The sequence below is a fragment of the Thermobia domestica genome, chromosome 8 (assembly GCF_964235325.1).
Source record: "Thermobia domestica chromosome 8, izTheDome1.hap1.1, whole genome shotgun sequence".
In the NCBI taxonomy this organism is placed as follows: domain Eukaryota; kingdom Metazoa; phylum Arthropoda; class Insecta; order Zygentoma; family Lepismatidae; genus Thermobia; species Thermobia domestica.
The window spans coordinates 20,529,182-20,544,333 of record NC_137461.1 but is presented as its reverse complement, the minus strand read 5'-3'; the positions used below and the strand labels follow the sequence as shown (position 1 = coordinate 20,544,333).

Genomic DNA, 15,152 nt, shown 5'->3' with positions numbered 1-15,152 from the left:
TCAACTTAAAAAGTCCGAAAATTGCACCTTGTAGATGGATAACCGCTATTTTGAAAAATGGACGCCATTTTGAAATTTTATGCCGCCAAAATATATACAGCTAATTTAGTCTCTCGTGCTTCTACTTTGAAAAGTTCAACTTGAAAGACCTAAAATTGCACTTTGTAGCGTGGATATCAGCAGCGGCGCAAATTTGTCTTCAACATTGAGGGGACGGATAAGATATATATGCATGCGATGTACAAAATATTTATGAAGACGAAAAACAATGCTGAGGAGGATTACCAATGTCGGTCCCGGCGTCCTCTACATGGGACATAAAATATGACGACATTATTATTGCTTTAAACTTTAAAATCCGACCGGCAACATTGAAAACTATTCGCAAGGGATGATCCAAATATGATCATTCCCTGTAAACAATTCTCAATGTTGCCAGTCTGATTTTAGAGTTGTAAAGCAATAATAATGTCGTCATATTTTATGTCCCCTGTGTGGGACTCCGGGACAACATGGGTAGGGGAGCAGAGCTGTCTTCAACATTGGGAGGCGGTCAAATTTGAGGCTTATTCTGGGAGGTATCAATTTCATCTCACTTTCCTTTGTGACAGTTGGACACAAATCATCACATTTCTTCCTAAAAGACACATATCCAATCGGATTATTGAGGGGGACATTCCAAGATTGTAGGGGATATGTCCCCATCATCCCCCCGGGATTTTCGCCAGTGGATATCTGCTACTTTTTTTAAAAAAGCGCGCCATTTTGTAATTTTACGTTGGTATGCTGCCAAAATCTAAACAGAAAATTTAGAGTGTCTCTGGTTTGTATCCTGAAAATTTAAAAGACCGAAAGTTGAACATTGTGTGGTAAAGGCAGACAAACTAACAAATGTAGATCGAGTCATCCTAGGAGCCTCAGTGACGTTCGCCAAATATGAATACCAAATAGAAATATTAATTTAAAACAAAGCCATAATTCATCAAAATGTCTTAAATATTTTTCAACGTAAAATAAATGGTCTTTCGATGCTTTGTGCATTCAATTACGGGAATCACCCGAGCACTTGTTGCAAGACCGTTCTTTTCCGAAAATTAATTTAAAACAATTAACAAAGTTAGGCCTAAAATTCATATTTTATAAAGTAAATGTTTCAAAATGTCTAAAATGAAATGAAATATCCTCCAGCGTAAAATAAATAAATTTATTGTTGAAGTATTCACTTTCGATGCTTTGTGGGTTCAATTGCGGGCATTTCCCGAACACTTCCTTCACGACGGGTTATCCCTGAAAATGCAGCTTGCTTTAATGTACATCAAAACTTCCATTAATACTGAAGTTTGAATGCAGCATTTGAAATAGTAAGCATTACGTAGTCTTTGGAGATCCGAGCATTAAGCTTCTTAATTCTGACAAGAATTTTTACGATATTGCTGGTGTTGATTCTAAAGAATGCTTATTTGAAGGCTAGCAACAAATGACTGAACTTAACTGTTGTTGGAAAACCAAATTTTACTGTATACTTTTGTTACCATCCAAAGGTAAGAAATAATACTAATAGTTTTACTAATGTATTTACATATTTACTGTTAGTACCGGCACCTATGACCATAAACCCGTCAACGTATGAGGGATAACGTCCCTCGGCGGCGCCGAGTCAGAAAACACACTATTCACGGAAAGTATTTTCTAAAATATACAATCGCTTACTTTACTTCAAATAGGCTATAAGCATAATCCGCACATTAATTTGTTCCATAATTATCGCAAGCTAAGGTGAGGTTATTTATTTATTTATTCAGTGCATTTGGAGCTTTATAAAGGTCTTATGTTGAATATTGTTGTCTATCTTAACATGAAAGCATATAATTCGCCCAAAGAAAGTTTAAAATCTGATAAAAATAACTTTCAATGTGATCACCTTAGTTGTACCAATAATACAATAACAAAAAAGTCAAAAACCCAGGTGGGTTTTAAGATGGGTTTTTTCAGGTGGGTCCAACCCGAAAAAACCCGGTGGGTTTTTTCGGGCTGGGCCCACTTGGGCAAACCCTGGACTGTGTAGCATTTAGTTACCGCATTGGGACAATAAACCAGACTCCTGTGTTTTGTTCCCGGATCAATCACATTTTTTTCAGTCTGTGATTTTTCATTGCATTCACATCTATATAGAGCATAAAGTGTAAGAAAAAGTAATTTTTTCTGTTTCTCATATATATATACACTGCTGCTTGTGAAAGTTGTAACTCTAAGGAAGACACGATTTAATGCCTTTACGTGTTGTAATCAAAGCTTGTATAACGGCGTGACATAGAATCAATGAAATCAAGGCCTTTTTACGTCATGGCAAATAATCAGTGCAATTAAAACTTCTATACGTCGTAGCATAGAATCAGTATAATCAAAGCTTATATACGTCGTGGCATAAAATAAATGCAATCAAAGGCTATATGCATCGTAGCATAGATCCCTTTTTCAGGGTATCGTGCTCTTTTTTGTTAGTTTTGTGTTGTAATTTTTTTTTTTTAATGGTATTTACTGAGTTAAATGTCTGAGTTAATTTTTAGCATTCCTATTTTGTTGCATTGTGAATTCATAATGATTCTTATTTAACGTAGGATTCAGCGCGAATTGGAAGACTTTTGCCGAAGCCAAAATGGAACAACTGGGCAGCGGTGATAAAGCAGATTATTATTCTTGCAAAGCAACTGTTGTCTTGATTAGGAAAGAAAATGCTTTGTATCAAGCGTGTCCAGCTCCTGAATGTAATAAAAAGGTGAGAGTGTGAAATATATTCTTAATATTAGTCATGAAGGGAGAAGAGCTTGATAAGTTTCGATGCGGGTTAAAAATTCACTCTTAGATTCTTGCTTCTAGTCACGGGAACGTCGTTATTCTCCGATTCGTATTTATATCTGGTTTTGTTCAGTAGTCGGATATATCGGTGGGCGGTACGTTATACAGGCTGCATCCAAGCATGCATCTGGTTTCAGCCGATGACAATGTGAGTCCACAGTCCCTCATTGGTTACCTTATTTTCATGCACTTGATTTTTGTAAAATTGTTCGCCGTTCCTGTTTACATTTTCATATGTTCCCGAAATTTTTTTCAATAAAGAAAACAAAACAATATTGCAACGTATTTAACAAATTACGCTAAGTACGTCATGTATTAAATTTGTCAGTGCTTTTATAAGTTCTTTCTGATTGATTGATATATATTTCCAGTTAAGGCAACATTTTATATATATATATATATATATATATATATATATATATATAAAGGATGACTAAGTGTGTTTGTGATTGATAAAAATTATTCTAAGTAATCATCAGTTTCCTTTAGTAGTATTCAGAAACTCCATGGAGGTAGACTTAGAAGTATCATCTCATAAAAAGGAGACTTAAAATACGAAAAAATGATAGGAAAAGCAATCCTATTGTTAGTAAGGGGCGTGAGAGATTTATTAATAGTCACTGAAATCTATAACTGAGTTAATTCTATTTAAGTACTTGCATTTCTGTTTAAAATAAAGAAAAATAATGGAAACATTACTAGAATACGATATAAGAATATGTATAGAGAAGCATTGCCTCAACATTAAATTTAGTTACAGGAAAAATGCCTATGCTGACCACTGTTGGTTCCATAGAAACTGTTTTAATTTTTATAGTACCAGATTGTTATTTGTAATCATGTTTTAAAAAGTGATCATTCATTCTCTGGAAGGCCCTGTGCATTTATCTATCATTTATCTGAAAATAGTGAGACTTTTGCGCACGGTTATTAGTATCCCAAGTCTCAGGGTATGAGTCGCAGCGGGCCAGGCCAAACGTCATTTGGTAGTTGAAGCTAGTAGATGTCAAAATATGTTGGAATTTTTAATATTAGACGTAAGGTATTGCGCCATGAAGATGAGTGAAATTTCTGCAAAACTGCGCTAAAGTTTATAATGTATTTCAATAAAGACGCAAATGTTGCGCAGACTTTATGGGAAAAATAACGTTATCAGAAACAACTAGCACGTTCTGGAACTTTTAATAGCCAAGATTTCCGTGCATTGGGCGACGAATCATAGAAAAAGTGGATGATATTCTGCCAGAGCAAGACCGGCAGTCACTACATTGCCAATGATCTAATCCTTCGTCAAACAGTGTTAACCATTTGGAGAAAACTCAAAAAGAAGCTCGACGTTTGGCTACCGTATGATCTGATGCAAAAACTCGATCAAATTTCTGTCTGCGAGCCTCTACAGAAGGGAAATGAAGTCGAGTTATTTATCAAGCGGTTTATCGCGAGTGACGGAAAGTGAATAACTTACAACAACAATGTACGAGAAAGGTCGTGGTCGAAGCGAGGAGAATCTCCAGTTTGTGGTAAAGCCCACACTGATGTCCAGGTAGTTTATGTTATGCGTTTGGTGGAAGAGCATCGTGCAGCACGAGTTCGAACAGACTCGGACATGTATTGTCGACAGTTAGTGCGAGTGCACCTAACAATTAATTTTTCAAAAAAGGACGGAACTGGTTAAAAGGAGGGTATCGTATACCACGCAGACAACGCCAGACTGCATACATCTTTAACGACCCATTAAAAATTGAAAGAATTTGGCTAGAGATATTAATGAACCACCGTATAGCCTGAACGTGGCATCTTCAGGCTATAATTTGTTTCTGTCTCTGCAGAACCCTCTGAATGCTGGGGTGTTGCCGGAACAGTGGCAGAAGGTATCAAACAAAATAATGCAAATGTGAAATTGCACATTACCTGAAAAATTGCACATTACCTTTATTATTAGCGAGTAGGACTACCTTTGGCACGCAGAACGGTCTGCGGTCGACGAGGAATAGAAAAATACAGTCGCGTATAGTTCTCAAAGGGATGTTGTGCTATTCTTCCGCCGAAGCTGCGGCAAGTTGTAAAGACGACGGTGGTGGGTAGCGAGCTCGCACCCTGGTCTCCAAAACTGACAAGGACTTAATGATATTGTGGCCTGGCAATTGTGAGGCCATGCAGACGTGATACTTCATCTTGGTGCTTATCAAACCAGTCCTGGACGATGTGAGCTGTATGAACAGGGGCTCTTCTATCTTTAAACATGACATTACCATCCGGGAACAAAGTTTGCACCATGGAATGCAGCTGGTCACTCAAAATGGTTACGTAACCCTTGGCAGTGACATGTCCATGCAGGGTGATTATGAGTCCGCCAGAATACCAGGATATGGCTGTCCAAATCATCACTGAACCACCGCCATGCTTCACTCTTGGTAACAAACAGTCTGTATTGTACACTTGTAGTGTCGTTCTCCATACGTAAATCGACCAACGGCTGGAAAGAATGTAAAGGATGACTCATCCTACCGGATGACAGTCTTCCATTGCTCCATTGTCCGGTTTTTATGGGCGTTGCACCCCTGTCTCCGTATAGCAGCATGGTTAACAGTCACGAGTGGTTTGGGAATTGCAAATTTGCCATAAATACCCTGCTTGTGGGGTACTTTTCTGACTGCTTTGACGGTAACAGCGTTTGTAAGTACTCAGCTGTCACTTTTGGCGCCGTTGTGATCTGCTTGGTCACAATCCTACACAATGTACGTCTGTGTCTGTCACATAACAAATTTGCGTCCACACTACTGATTCGCTGATGCAGTTTTTCCGAAAAACTCGTAGGCAGTTATGATCTTACGAGACTGTGCCTCTTGATACACCAAATATTTCGTCACGGAAGATCCCATCATACTCTCACCCAAAATTTACCTTCTTTGAAACTGTCAGCTCAGACATGATTCACGATAACTTGCACAGATTGATCTGAACTGTAACTTGCCCATCTGTTCCATTGACCAAGTTTTATACCTCACAGAATGTGCCGGTGACCACAGCAATAACTACCATACAGATACAAATCGTGTTTGGAATAACTACTTCTTTTCTGCCAGCTGTTTTTATATTTTTGCCCATTCCCTGTAAGTGAAATTAGATTAAGGTTGATTGTTAAGATCTTTATTTCAAATCAAAGTATTAAATAGCTCAAAATACGGTTGTGAGAATACAATCTCCAAAAGAGAGAAATGTGATTTTTTTTTTTTTTTTTAACATGACTACATGTTTGTATGGCCTTGTTAAGTAGGTGGCCAATTTAACAGGTTTTACTGCATGAACAGGAAAAAAGAAAACTTTGATATCGTAAAATATTACTATGTAGTTACTTGTTGTGATTTTATTTATAGGTAATCGATATGAACAATGGTCTATACAGGTGTGAGAAGTGTAATCGAGAATTCCCGAATTTCAAGTGGAGGATTCTACTTACTGTAAGTCAATAAGATTTTTTCACCTTATTTACAAACTGAATTATTACTAAAGTAAATCAGAGGACTGTTTAGCAACCAGTTGAATATTATTAATTCTAATTGCACTGTTTATATGGAAGTGGTCTCATTAAATAAAGTAATTAAAGTAAAAAAGAATCTGCGTATACTGTTGAATATAAATCACCAGGTACAGTCAGCGACAAACGTTCTTTTCGTTTGGTAAACTTTATTTTGGGAATAACACTGATAGGACTGGAACGTACAGAAAATTACATTCTTTTTAATCTACTGAAAACTACTCAAGTCATTCTCCATTCTGAAGTTATTTACGAAACTAACTTCGTCAAACGGAAAGATTTTTTGTCGCTGACTGTACATGTGCAAGATATCTGGATATAGTAATACCATAATGGTTTTTTTCAGCTTTTGGTCATTTACAATAGAAGTTAAAAGAAATGGATGGAAGTGGATACGAATAACTTACATTTTACGTAACGCTTACTTCGTTGATTGCGTTTGTGAGTTTTGGTGTATTGTTTCAACCACTTTTCCAGTGGTCTTGCTCCAGGTTAGGCCACTTCCATGGAGATCAACCCACCTTATAAAGAAGGGGCCGCGGTGGCTTACTGGTAGAGCGTTCACCTCTGGTGCTTGGGGTCCCGGGTTCGATCCCAGCCTCCACCAAATGAACTATAGTGGACAAACACCGTGTGCTTGGGTTTCCTCGGGGTTCTCCCGTTTCCTTCCACTTTCTTCATTCCACCATTTCATTCATTACTCATCATCACCGTCTCCTTTAGCCTAACCGGCATAATCGTGGGTCGTAAAACTCAAAAGATTTAATTTTTTTTACCTTATAAAGACGTTTTGAGCTTCTGGTTTACGAGTTCTGAAGTTAAAATAACATCTCTGGATAAATTGACTGTGTAGAAAAAAAAAATATTGACGACGATCTATAAAATATTTATAGAGATACAGAAGATTTATCGGTTCTTCTGTAGACACTAATAATGTTAATCTCTCTTAGGAACTTTTTTTTTTTTGTATGTAACTTGTACGTTTAATTGTGAACACCTATGCAAAAAACAAATTATAATTAGTGACCTGGACTAAAACTAGAGAGAAATTCTAATTTCGTAATTAAAATTTACTATATGTATAGTCACGTTAAAAAATTTGGACTGTTTACCTGTCGTTGGACAGACTATGTTTATTTGCATTTTTTTCTTTAAAATCTATATTAAGTTTTTAAGAAACTTCATCTGTAGGCCAAGGTAGAACTTAGGTCATCCATTACAGCTTTTTGCCTCATTTAAGCCCTTGGATGAATATTTCAAGGAACTTAATTCTGTTAACTATAATTGCAATATTGAAATCAAGGACTCAATGTTACTAGCAGTGTGACCATATCGGAGGATACACGAAAAATTTTTTCAGTTCATTACATGAATTCAAATGATTAATTGACAAGAGACAAAAGCTGGTAATGGATATGATTAAATAGTCTAAATCTATCAAGGAATAATAATAATAATAATAATAATAATAATAATAATAATAATAATAATAATAATAATAATAATAATATTATTATTATTATTATTATTATTATTATTATTATTATTATTATTATTATTATTATTATTATTATTATTATTATTATTATTATTATTATTATTATTATTATTTGTACTGTCAGAGGATGGATCCATTAAGCTATTCGGTTTTCTATTTTTTTTTCCTGTTCCTACTCTTAATACAAAAAGTATATTGTGGTATATATATATTTAAATTGCTTTATATATATTTCCTAAAATGTGCATATGGCGCTTGAGTTCAGTTCTGGATGAAGGCAAAATACCTGTGTTGTCAGCACTATAAAGGAATAGGGAGTCACGTGCTATTTGAATTAAGAAATAGATCACTTTAAAAAAGAAATAATGTTATTGAGAGTCCATGCTGACCATGCTTGCATCATCCAGTTGAATATGTGCCATGTGGCCAGTGAGGACATTAACAAGGTCAAAATGTACATTTTATTAGAGCTTCTGCTGTCAATATTGTTAGTAGTCTCACCTTTGATGCGAAAGACCTTATTTGTCGTATGGTGAGAGCTCCTAATTATTGAATCCACGTTAAACTGGAAATCCGCTTCTCATATATAGTCTTATTGCTGAAAACGTACGATGCACCCAAAACTCACAGGCAAACTTTTATTTATTTATTTTTAAAGCCTAATCGTTGAGTCATAAGAAAAAAGGTTCATTAAATTGGTTGTTAGCAGAGCTTATGGTAACAATACATTTCTATATATTTGGTTCCATCTGTTATGACAGTCTTACGTGTTAACAACGAAAGGAACATATAATTTAAATACAAAATAAGTAAATAATAAATTAAATAAATAGTACAATCAAATTCAACAGAAAACCATTCAAATCATTATTACCCGTCAATATAACATTTGGAAACTTTAGACTAACCAATTCCCTTTGATGAAACAAGGAAATACAAAGTCTAGGAAATACGGTTTACCACCAATTTATCTGGTAAAAAATTCCTTTGGGTATTTTAGTTTTTGAATTTTTTTGTATCTATATATTTGAATTATATTATATTGTGCTCGATCTTGAATTGCCATAGGGTTTAAGTTATCATGTACTCAATAATTTAATAGAATTGGAGGTCCACTCTACTATTATAGCTAATTGTATTTTTTGTTTAGTAAACTCTTTATCTTTCTTTTGAACATAGAAATATTTTGACATCTAATTGACGTTTTGTGCGAAGTATTGTATTGTGTCGTTCCATTTCAGCTAAATCTTGGCGATGCCACCGACAACCAGTGGGTTACCTGTTTCCAGGAGTGCGGTGAACAACTCTTAGGAATTAGCGCAGATGAATTGGGTGATTCCCGTGTAGAAGAGGATAAATATCAAAAGATATTCCTCGATGCAACCTTCAAGTCCTACATCTTCAAGCTTCGGGTGAAGATGGAATCTTACAATGTAAGTACAACGATAGTATCAACAAGTTAGAAAATAAGATTATTAACTTGGACATGTAGCTTGTCATATACCGTATTGGCCTGAATATAATACTATATTTTTAGTATAGAAACAGTTTCATGAAAACCTAATGTTTTTATAATCGCAACCTAATCCTTTACACAATAATAATAATAATAATAATAATAATAATAATAATAATAATAATAATAATAATAATAATAATAATAGTAGTAATGATTACAAGGGTTGACCGTTTTACAGCAATTTTCTCTCGCGGCAAGTAAGCTACAACCTATTAGTAAACTGAAGAATTAAATGTCGGAAAATACCTTTAAATCGTAATCATGACGTCCTAGAACCCGCAGTGAATAAATATATTTACAAGGCCAGATATAAGAAAGCGAAAATCCAGAGTGCAAGAGAGAAAGCCGATCAGTACATATTTTAGTTACTTCTTAATGAATTGAAAATTCCCGCTGATGGTATTCCACCCCTTTCTTTGGGTTTCGTTTGGAGAAAGGCAATGGTCTTAAAGTGATACCTAGGTAAGATTCCTTACATGGAGCAGAATCTAAAAGGAATATCAAATAGCCAGGTTAATGCATACTTCCCACAACATTCAGTGAACTTTGGATCAGCTCCTCATATGTGCATTTATCTGTCCTTCTCTCAGCTCGAAAATTTTCACGAAGACAAGATTCTGCCTTGGAAATGTTCTGAAAGACTGTAGGATACACAAGCTTACAACTTTATAGAATTCACGTATATATGAGGAGGAAAAAAAAGTTGAATCGTAAACAACATGGGGAACGAGTATTTCATTTTAATGCAACAGGTGAATTATAACAGAATATTCTGTAATTAGCAAAACTTGAGTCGATAGGAATTGACCACAAACCGTATGGTTGAGCTGTAAGGAATACTTTTGTCCAGTTGATGGTGCAAGATGCAGCTCAACATATACTATACATTTGGTGTCCAACTTGAACTAAATCGTAGATGGAAGTTTGTTTTTTAAGTCTCATCATTTTACTCAGAATTTTCGTGAAACTGGTAACGCTTATAGACTGTTCTCACAAATAAATTAACCCAGCTATTATATACACACTGCAGGTATTTATTAAACTAGTAACGCGTATAGGCAGTTTTTACAAACAAATAAATACGTTAAACCTAACTATTATAGTTATACAGGGTTAGCTTAAATGATTCTTTCGTTTTGAAAAGGCTGTATTTTCAAAAATATTAGACGTACACGCATGAAAAAAAAAAAAAAAAAAAAAAAAAAAAAAAAAAACCTCACCAAGTTTATACTGTGTAGCAGTAGGGGTCCATTATCTTTCCGATTAGGTGTGGTAGTGTGACAGTACGAGGTTAGTACCTGTCGATAATGGAAAGAAAGAGATAAAAAATATTTGTGCTTGAATATTCCAGATGGTCGTCTGTTCTAGCTGTTCAACGCACTTTCAGAACAGAGTATGAAAAAGAACCGCCATGTAAACAAAGCATTTTGCGGTGATATTGGCAATTCAAGGACACTGATTGCTTGTGTAAAGGGAAAAGCACCTGGCCTCCCAGATTTGATTTAACGCCCTGCTATTTCTTCCTCTATGGGTACGTTAAGGACCTTGTTTACGTACCCCCCACTACCGCAATCCTTAGTCGAGCTCAAAAAACATCAGTGCTGTAGTGCAGACAATTGACAGGACATGCTACAAATGTATGGAATGAGCTCGAGTATCGTCTGAACGTGTGTCGTGCCACCAAAGGGGCACATGTTGAACATTTGTAGAGGGTGTATAAACTTGGTGAGCTTGTGGTTCTTTTCATATATCTTTCTTGTGAGTACATGTAATACTTTTGAAAATATAGCCTTTTCAAAATGAATCAATCATTTATGCTAGCCCTGTATATCATGGGTGCCCGAAGGGGAAGGCAGGGTGGGTCCCTCCCCCCCGGCACACGAAAATGTATTATGTAATATAGCAAACCACGTATATTAAATACCAGACATAATATAGCAACCATGGAGATGTGCCCCTCCCTAGAAAATTTTCTTCGGGCGCCTCTGCTGTATATGGAGTACAAATACGTACTTATTAAACTGGTATTCTTATAGAAGGTTGCCACAAACACCTTAAACCCATTATTAAACTAGTACCGTCAAATGGGGTGAATAGAAACACATTTTTGGCTATATGAGTATATAAGTTTGGTGACGTTTAAGATTTCGCGAATCAGATTATACCAAGAAACCGGTCTTAATATGCTAATGAAGTTAAGTAAACGTCATATTAATTTATCAATTCCACTTTTCTTTTCTTCACCTTGATTTTTCTTAATGTTTCTATTCGCTCCATGGGTAGGGGTGAATAGAAACAATGACTTTATTTTCATTGTTGTTTCTTTTACACTATTGGAAAAGTAAAAAGAAACAGCGTATTTGTTGAAACGAATTATTTATTCGATATGTGCAAGATATAAGTTCAATAAGACCAATATTATCTAAGTTACAAACTTATAAAACAATACAATGTACAAAGTAGGTAAACACGACCATACAGTTTTGATGATATTTGAAAAAAAGACTTAACCACTGAAATCACTAGGGAAACTTACCATATACTTAAAGCGTGCTGACGAACTGCTAATAGGACCCGACAGTTTCGTCACAATATCCTCATGTAGTAAGAACGATTCTTCAGAAGTTTCTGAAAATTTCATTGTTTTTGGTGCTCTTATAAAACAATCCCATATATCCACCATGTTCACATTTTCGCACTTGGGTAGTGAATAGCCTCACCGAGTATTTTAGCTTCCCATAAACCCTTACCACAGCAAAATCATCAGGTTTAGAAAACCATCATCTAGTTCGTGATCGTCTGGAATGTTGTCTTTTGGAGTGTTGTCTTTCTCCTCTTTCGACAATACAGGGTTAAACTTAAATCTGTCACTGTCGTGAAGAGAATAATAGTCGAAGCTCTCTGATGACGAGTGTTCTACATGCATCAACTTTCTTGTTCGTGAGAGATCCGTTCCGTTGCTTTCGGAGTAAGAGAGCCCAGGTAGAGTTTCGTTGTGATTTGATGGAAGTATATCATTTTCAGAAAACAAACTAAAATTCTTACCAGAAACAACATCTATTCGTACTCTCTTCTTCAGTGGTTTTTCATTTTCTTGCATGCTCTTGAGAAGACCCATAAGGGAACGGTCTACAGTCTGAGATGTTTCTTGCTGTTCTGTTTCTTCTCGTTCAGTGTCTCTTTTTGGCAGCATCCTCAGTAGGGGTTTACTTGGTTAGAGATGGTTGATTCATTCCTATCAGGTCCTTTTTTCCGCTCCTCAAGAATTTTCCACTCTTCAAGAAGTGTTTCTATTCACACCATTAATTAAAAATCATAACAATAACCCAGTAAAGTTAAATTTTGATTACAAATAATTTACAAAAGGAAAATTTTTACTATGAACCTCATTAAATGAAACAGCAAACTACAAAATAGGCGTATGTTCAAACGCAACAAATATGAAAATGTCATACTTACCAAGAAAGTTTGCGGAACGCCAAAATACCGTGTAGGATTTCAGTAACATATGAACGCTGCTGCCCTCTACCTCAGTGTTCCCAACTCACTAAAACATTTTGTCTCTGCTGTGACCACTTTAACCATATAAGACTATGTTAAGAAATTTCAGTTTTGTTGATTGATTTATCGTCCAGATAAATCCAAAACTAATCTAGGTTTTTTTTTGTTTCTATTCACCCCATTTGACGGTAACGCTTATAAAAGTTTGTGAGAAACATACTAAACCCAGCTATTATAATTACACGTGATTGCGAGATAGCATAATTTTTTGTGTTGACAGTTGACTTATTGTGAGATAGTTGGGATATGTTTCGAACCGATTCTCAGACCATGCATGGCTCAGTTAAACGTCTGTAATTTGACCAGCTATAGTTCATAGTTTTTAATGCGTATTTCAGTTTTGATATTATTGAGTATTGTTTTCTTTCCAGGATGAGAGCAGATTCAAGACAACAGTGGTTCAGGTCACTCCTTTGAATTATATTGAATATAGCAAAAGACTTATTCAAGAAATTAAAGAAATGACTGCATAAGAGCACAATTGAAGAGTACAAGGACTTTGTTTTTAACTAAGTGTAGGAACCATGCTAGTTAATATTTTTACCCAACTGGCACAAAAGTCTTTCACTGAATGTAAACTCGAAATACCATATAACTATTGTACAGAACTATTTCGCTTTTGTGTTTACGCAAGTACGTAAGAAGTTGCTTAGTTTGCAACTTCTTAGAAATTTTCGTGTATTTGTATTACTTTGTGTTTCGTGTATAAAATGTCAAGAGTTAAAAAGATGTTCTTGGAAATTTTTGTATTTGCATTACTTTTTAATTTTAGAAGTAGAATAACAGAGTATTGAGGCTCAAGTTGGTTTGCATCGTATTTTTTGGAATTGACATACTCCATTTTCCGATTTTCAGTTTTTTGTTTCAGGTTCTTGCGTTTAAATGTTTCAAGTTTTATGTTCTTGTGCAAGTATTCTGTTCCTTGTAGTTTTCTCTTATTTATGAATATTTACACTTGATGTAGTTCGTAGTTGTGGGTTACGAATTAAAGAGAGCAAGAATTTGAATAGGCGATATTCCAAATTACTCGGTTAATCTTAATGTAAAATGTTTTGATATTTCTATAACATATGAAGAAAAGTTGATGCGTATTTAAAAGATGGAATTAGTATGAACACACTCTAGTTTGAATTATTAGATGATTTTTGTTAACTTTCTTAAAAATTTGTAAGCAAATATTGCAGCCAAATATTTATATGGCTTTATTTGTGAGAGAAATGTAGACATATAATATTTGTACAAGTTTCATTTCCCAAAGATAACAGAATAGCAGATAAATTTGCATCACTAGTGGAATCTTAATTTTTTATACAAATATTTCTGTGCGTGACTTTTTAAGCAAAAAAAAAAAAAAAATCTTAGTTAATTGCCAGTGAAATATATTATTAACACATTAATGCTACGTGAGTTATATTTAACTCATGCATATACAAGTGTGAAAAGGAATACATTTTTTTAGCGTAGTAATCGTGTTCAAACAATTTACTGTAACAAAATAATGGAACATTTCTAAAACAAATATATCTTGATCTTAGATATTCTTTTCTTACACTGAAAGAAGTTTGTGTTATACTAGATTTATCCCTAATAGTATTGGGTACTATTACGAATTTTCTGCACCTGAATTTTTGAGTGGTCTTTGCGAAGAGTGATTTTTTTCTTTCAGTATTTTATATCATTGCTCATTTGATGTTCTTACTGTGTCAGTTGTACGAAGTTTGTGAAATATCAGATAAAAATAAATTATTTTTGTATTACCATGTCATGTTAGATTTATTAAAGAAGAAAGTTTCAATAACTAAAACTAGTAACCATTTCGTAATCATCCCTGGTTTGATCCTAGCTCTTGTGAATTTTTGGTTGCGTGAAGTTTTTCTTTTTTACCCTGTCATGCCTCCAATTTCCATCATTATCCTTTTGCATTTACAAAGCATCAACTGGGAGTAGAATTTTATTGTACTATAAATTTCTCAAAAATGCTTGGTAAAACATATTAAAAAAAGAAAAAAAAACTATGCAAAGAATCACTCGTAATACTTTCACTAATTGAGACAATAAGTTTTTTTTTTTTTCCTCAAGGAAAAGGCTTTGCGCTGTTAGTTGTATAGTTCGCCGCTAGGGGACAGTCGTAGCAATTATAGGTCTCAGTAAATGTTAGCATAAGCCCATAGTCTCAGAAA

At 34.8% G+C, this 15,152-nt stretch overlaps 1 protein-coding gene across 1 annotated transcript in view; it reads left to right on the top strand.

The window, feature by feature from the left end:
- RPA1 (replication protein A 70) overlaps positions 1-14,732 on the top strand; it is a 72,200-nt gene extending 57,468 nt beyond the window's left edge. Inside the window, exons 11-14 of the mRNA XM_081768203.1 lie at positions 2,619-2,776; positions 6,234-6,317; positions 9,134-9,325; positions 13,344-14,732. Of these exons, the coding sequence (XP_081624329.1) occupies positions 2,619-2,776; positions 6,234-6,317; positions 9,134-9,325; positions 13,344-13,445 (536 nt within the window). The 3' untranslated portion in view covers positions 13,446-14,732. The remainder of the gene's footprint in view (positions 1-2,618; positions 2,777-6,233; positions 6,318-9,133; positions 9,326-13,343) is intronic.
- Positions 14,733-15,152: the final 420 nt, after the last annotated feature.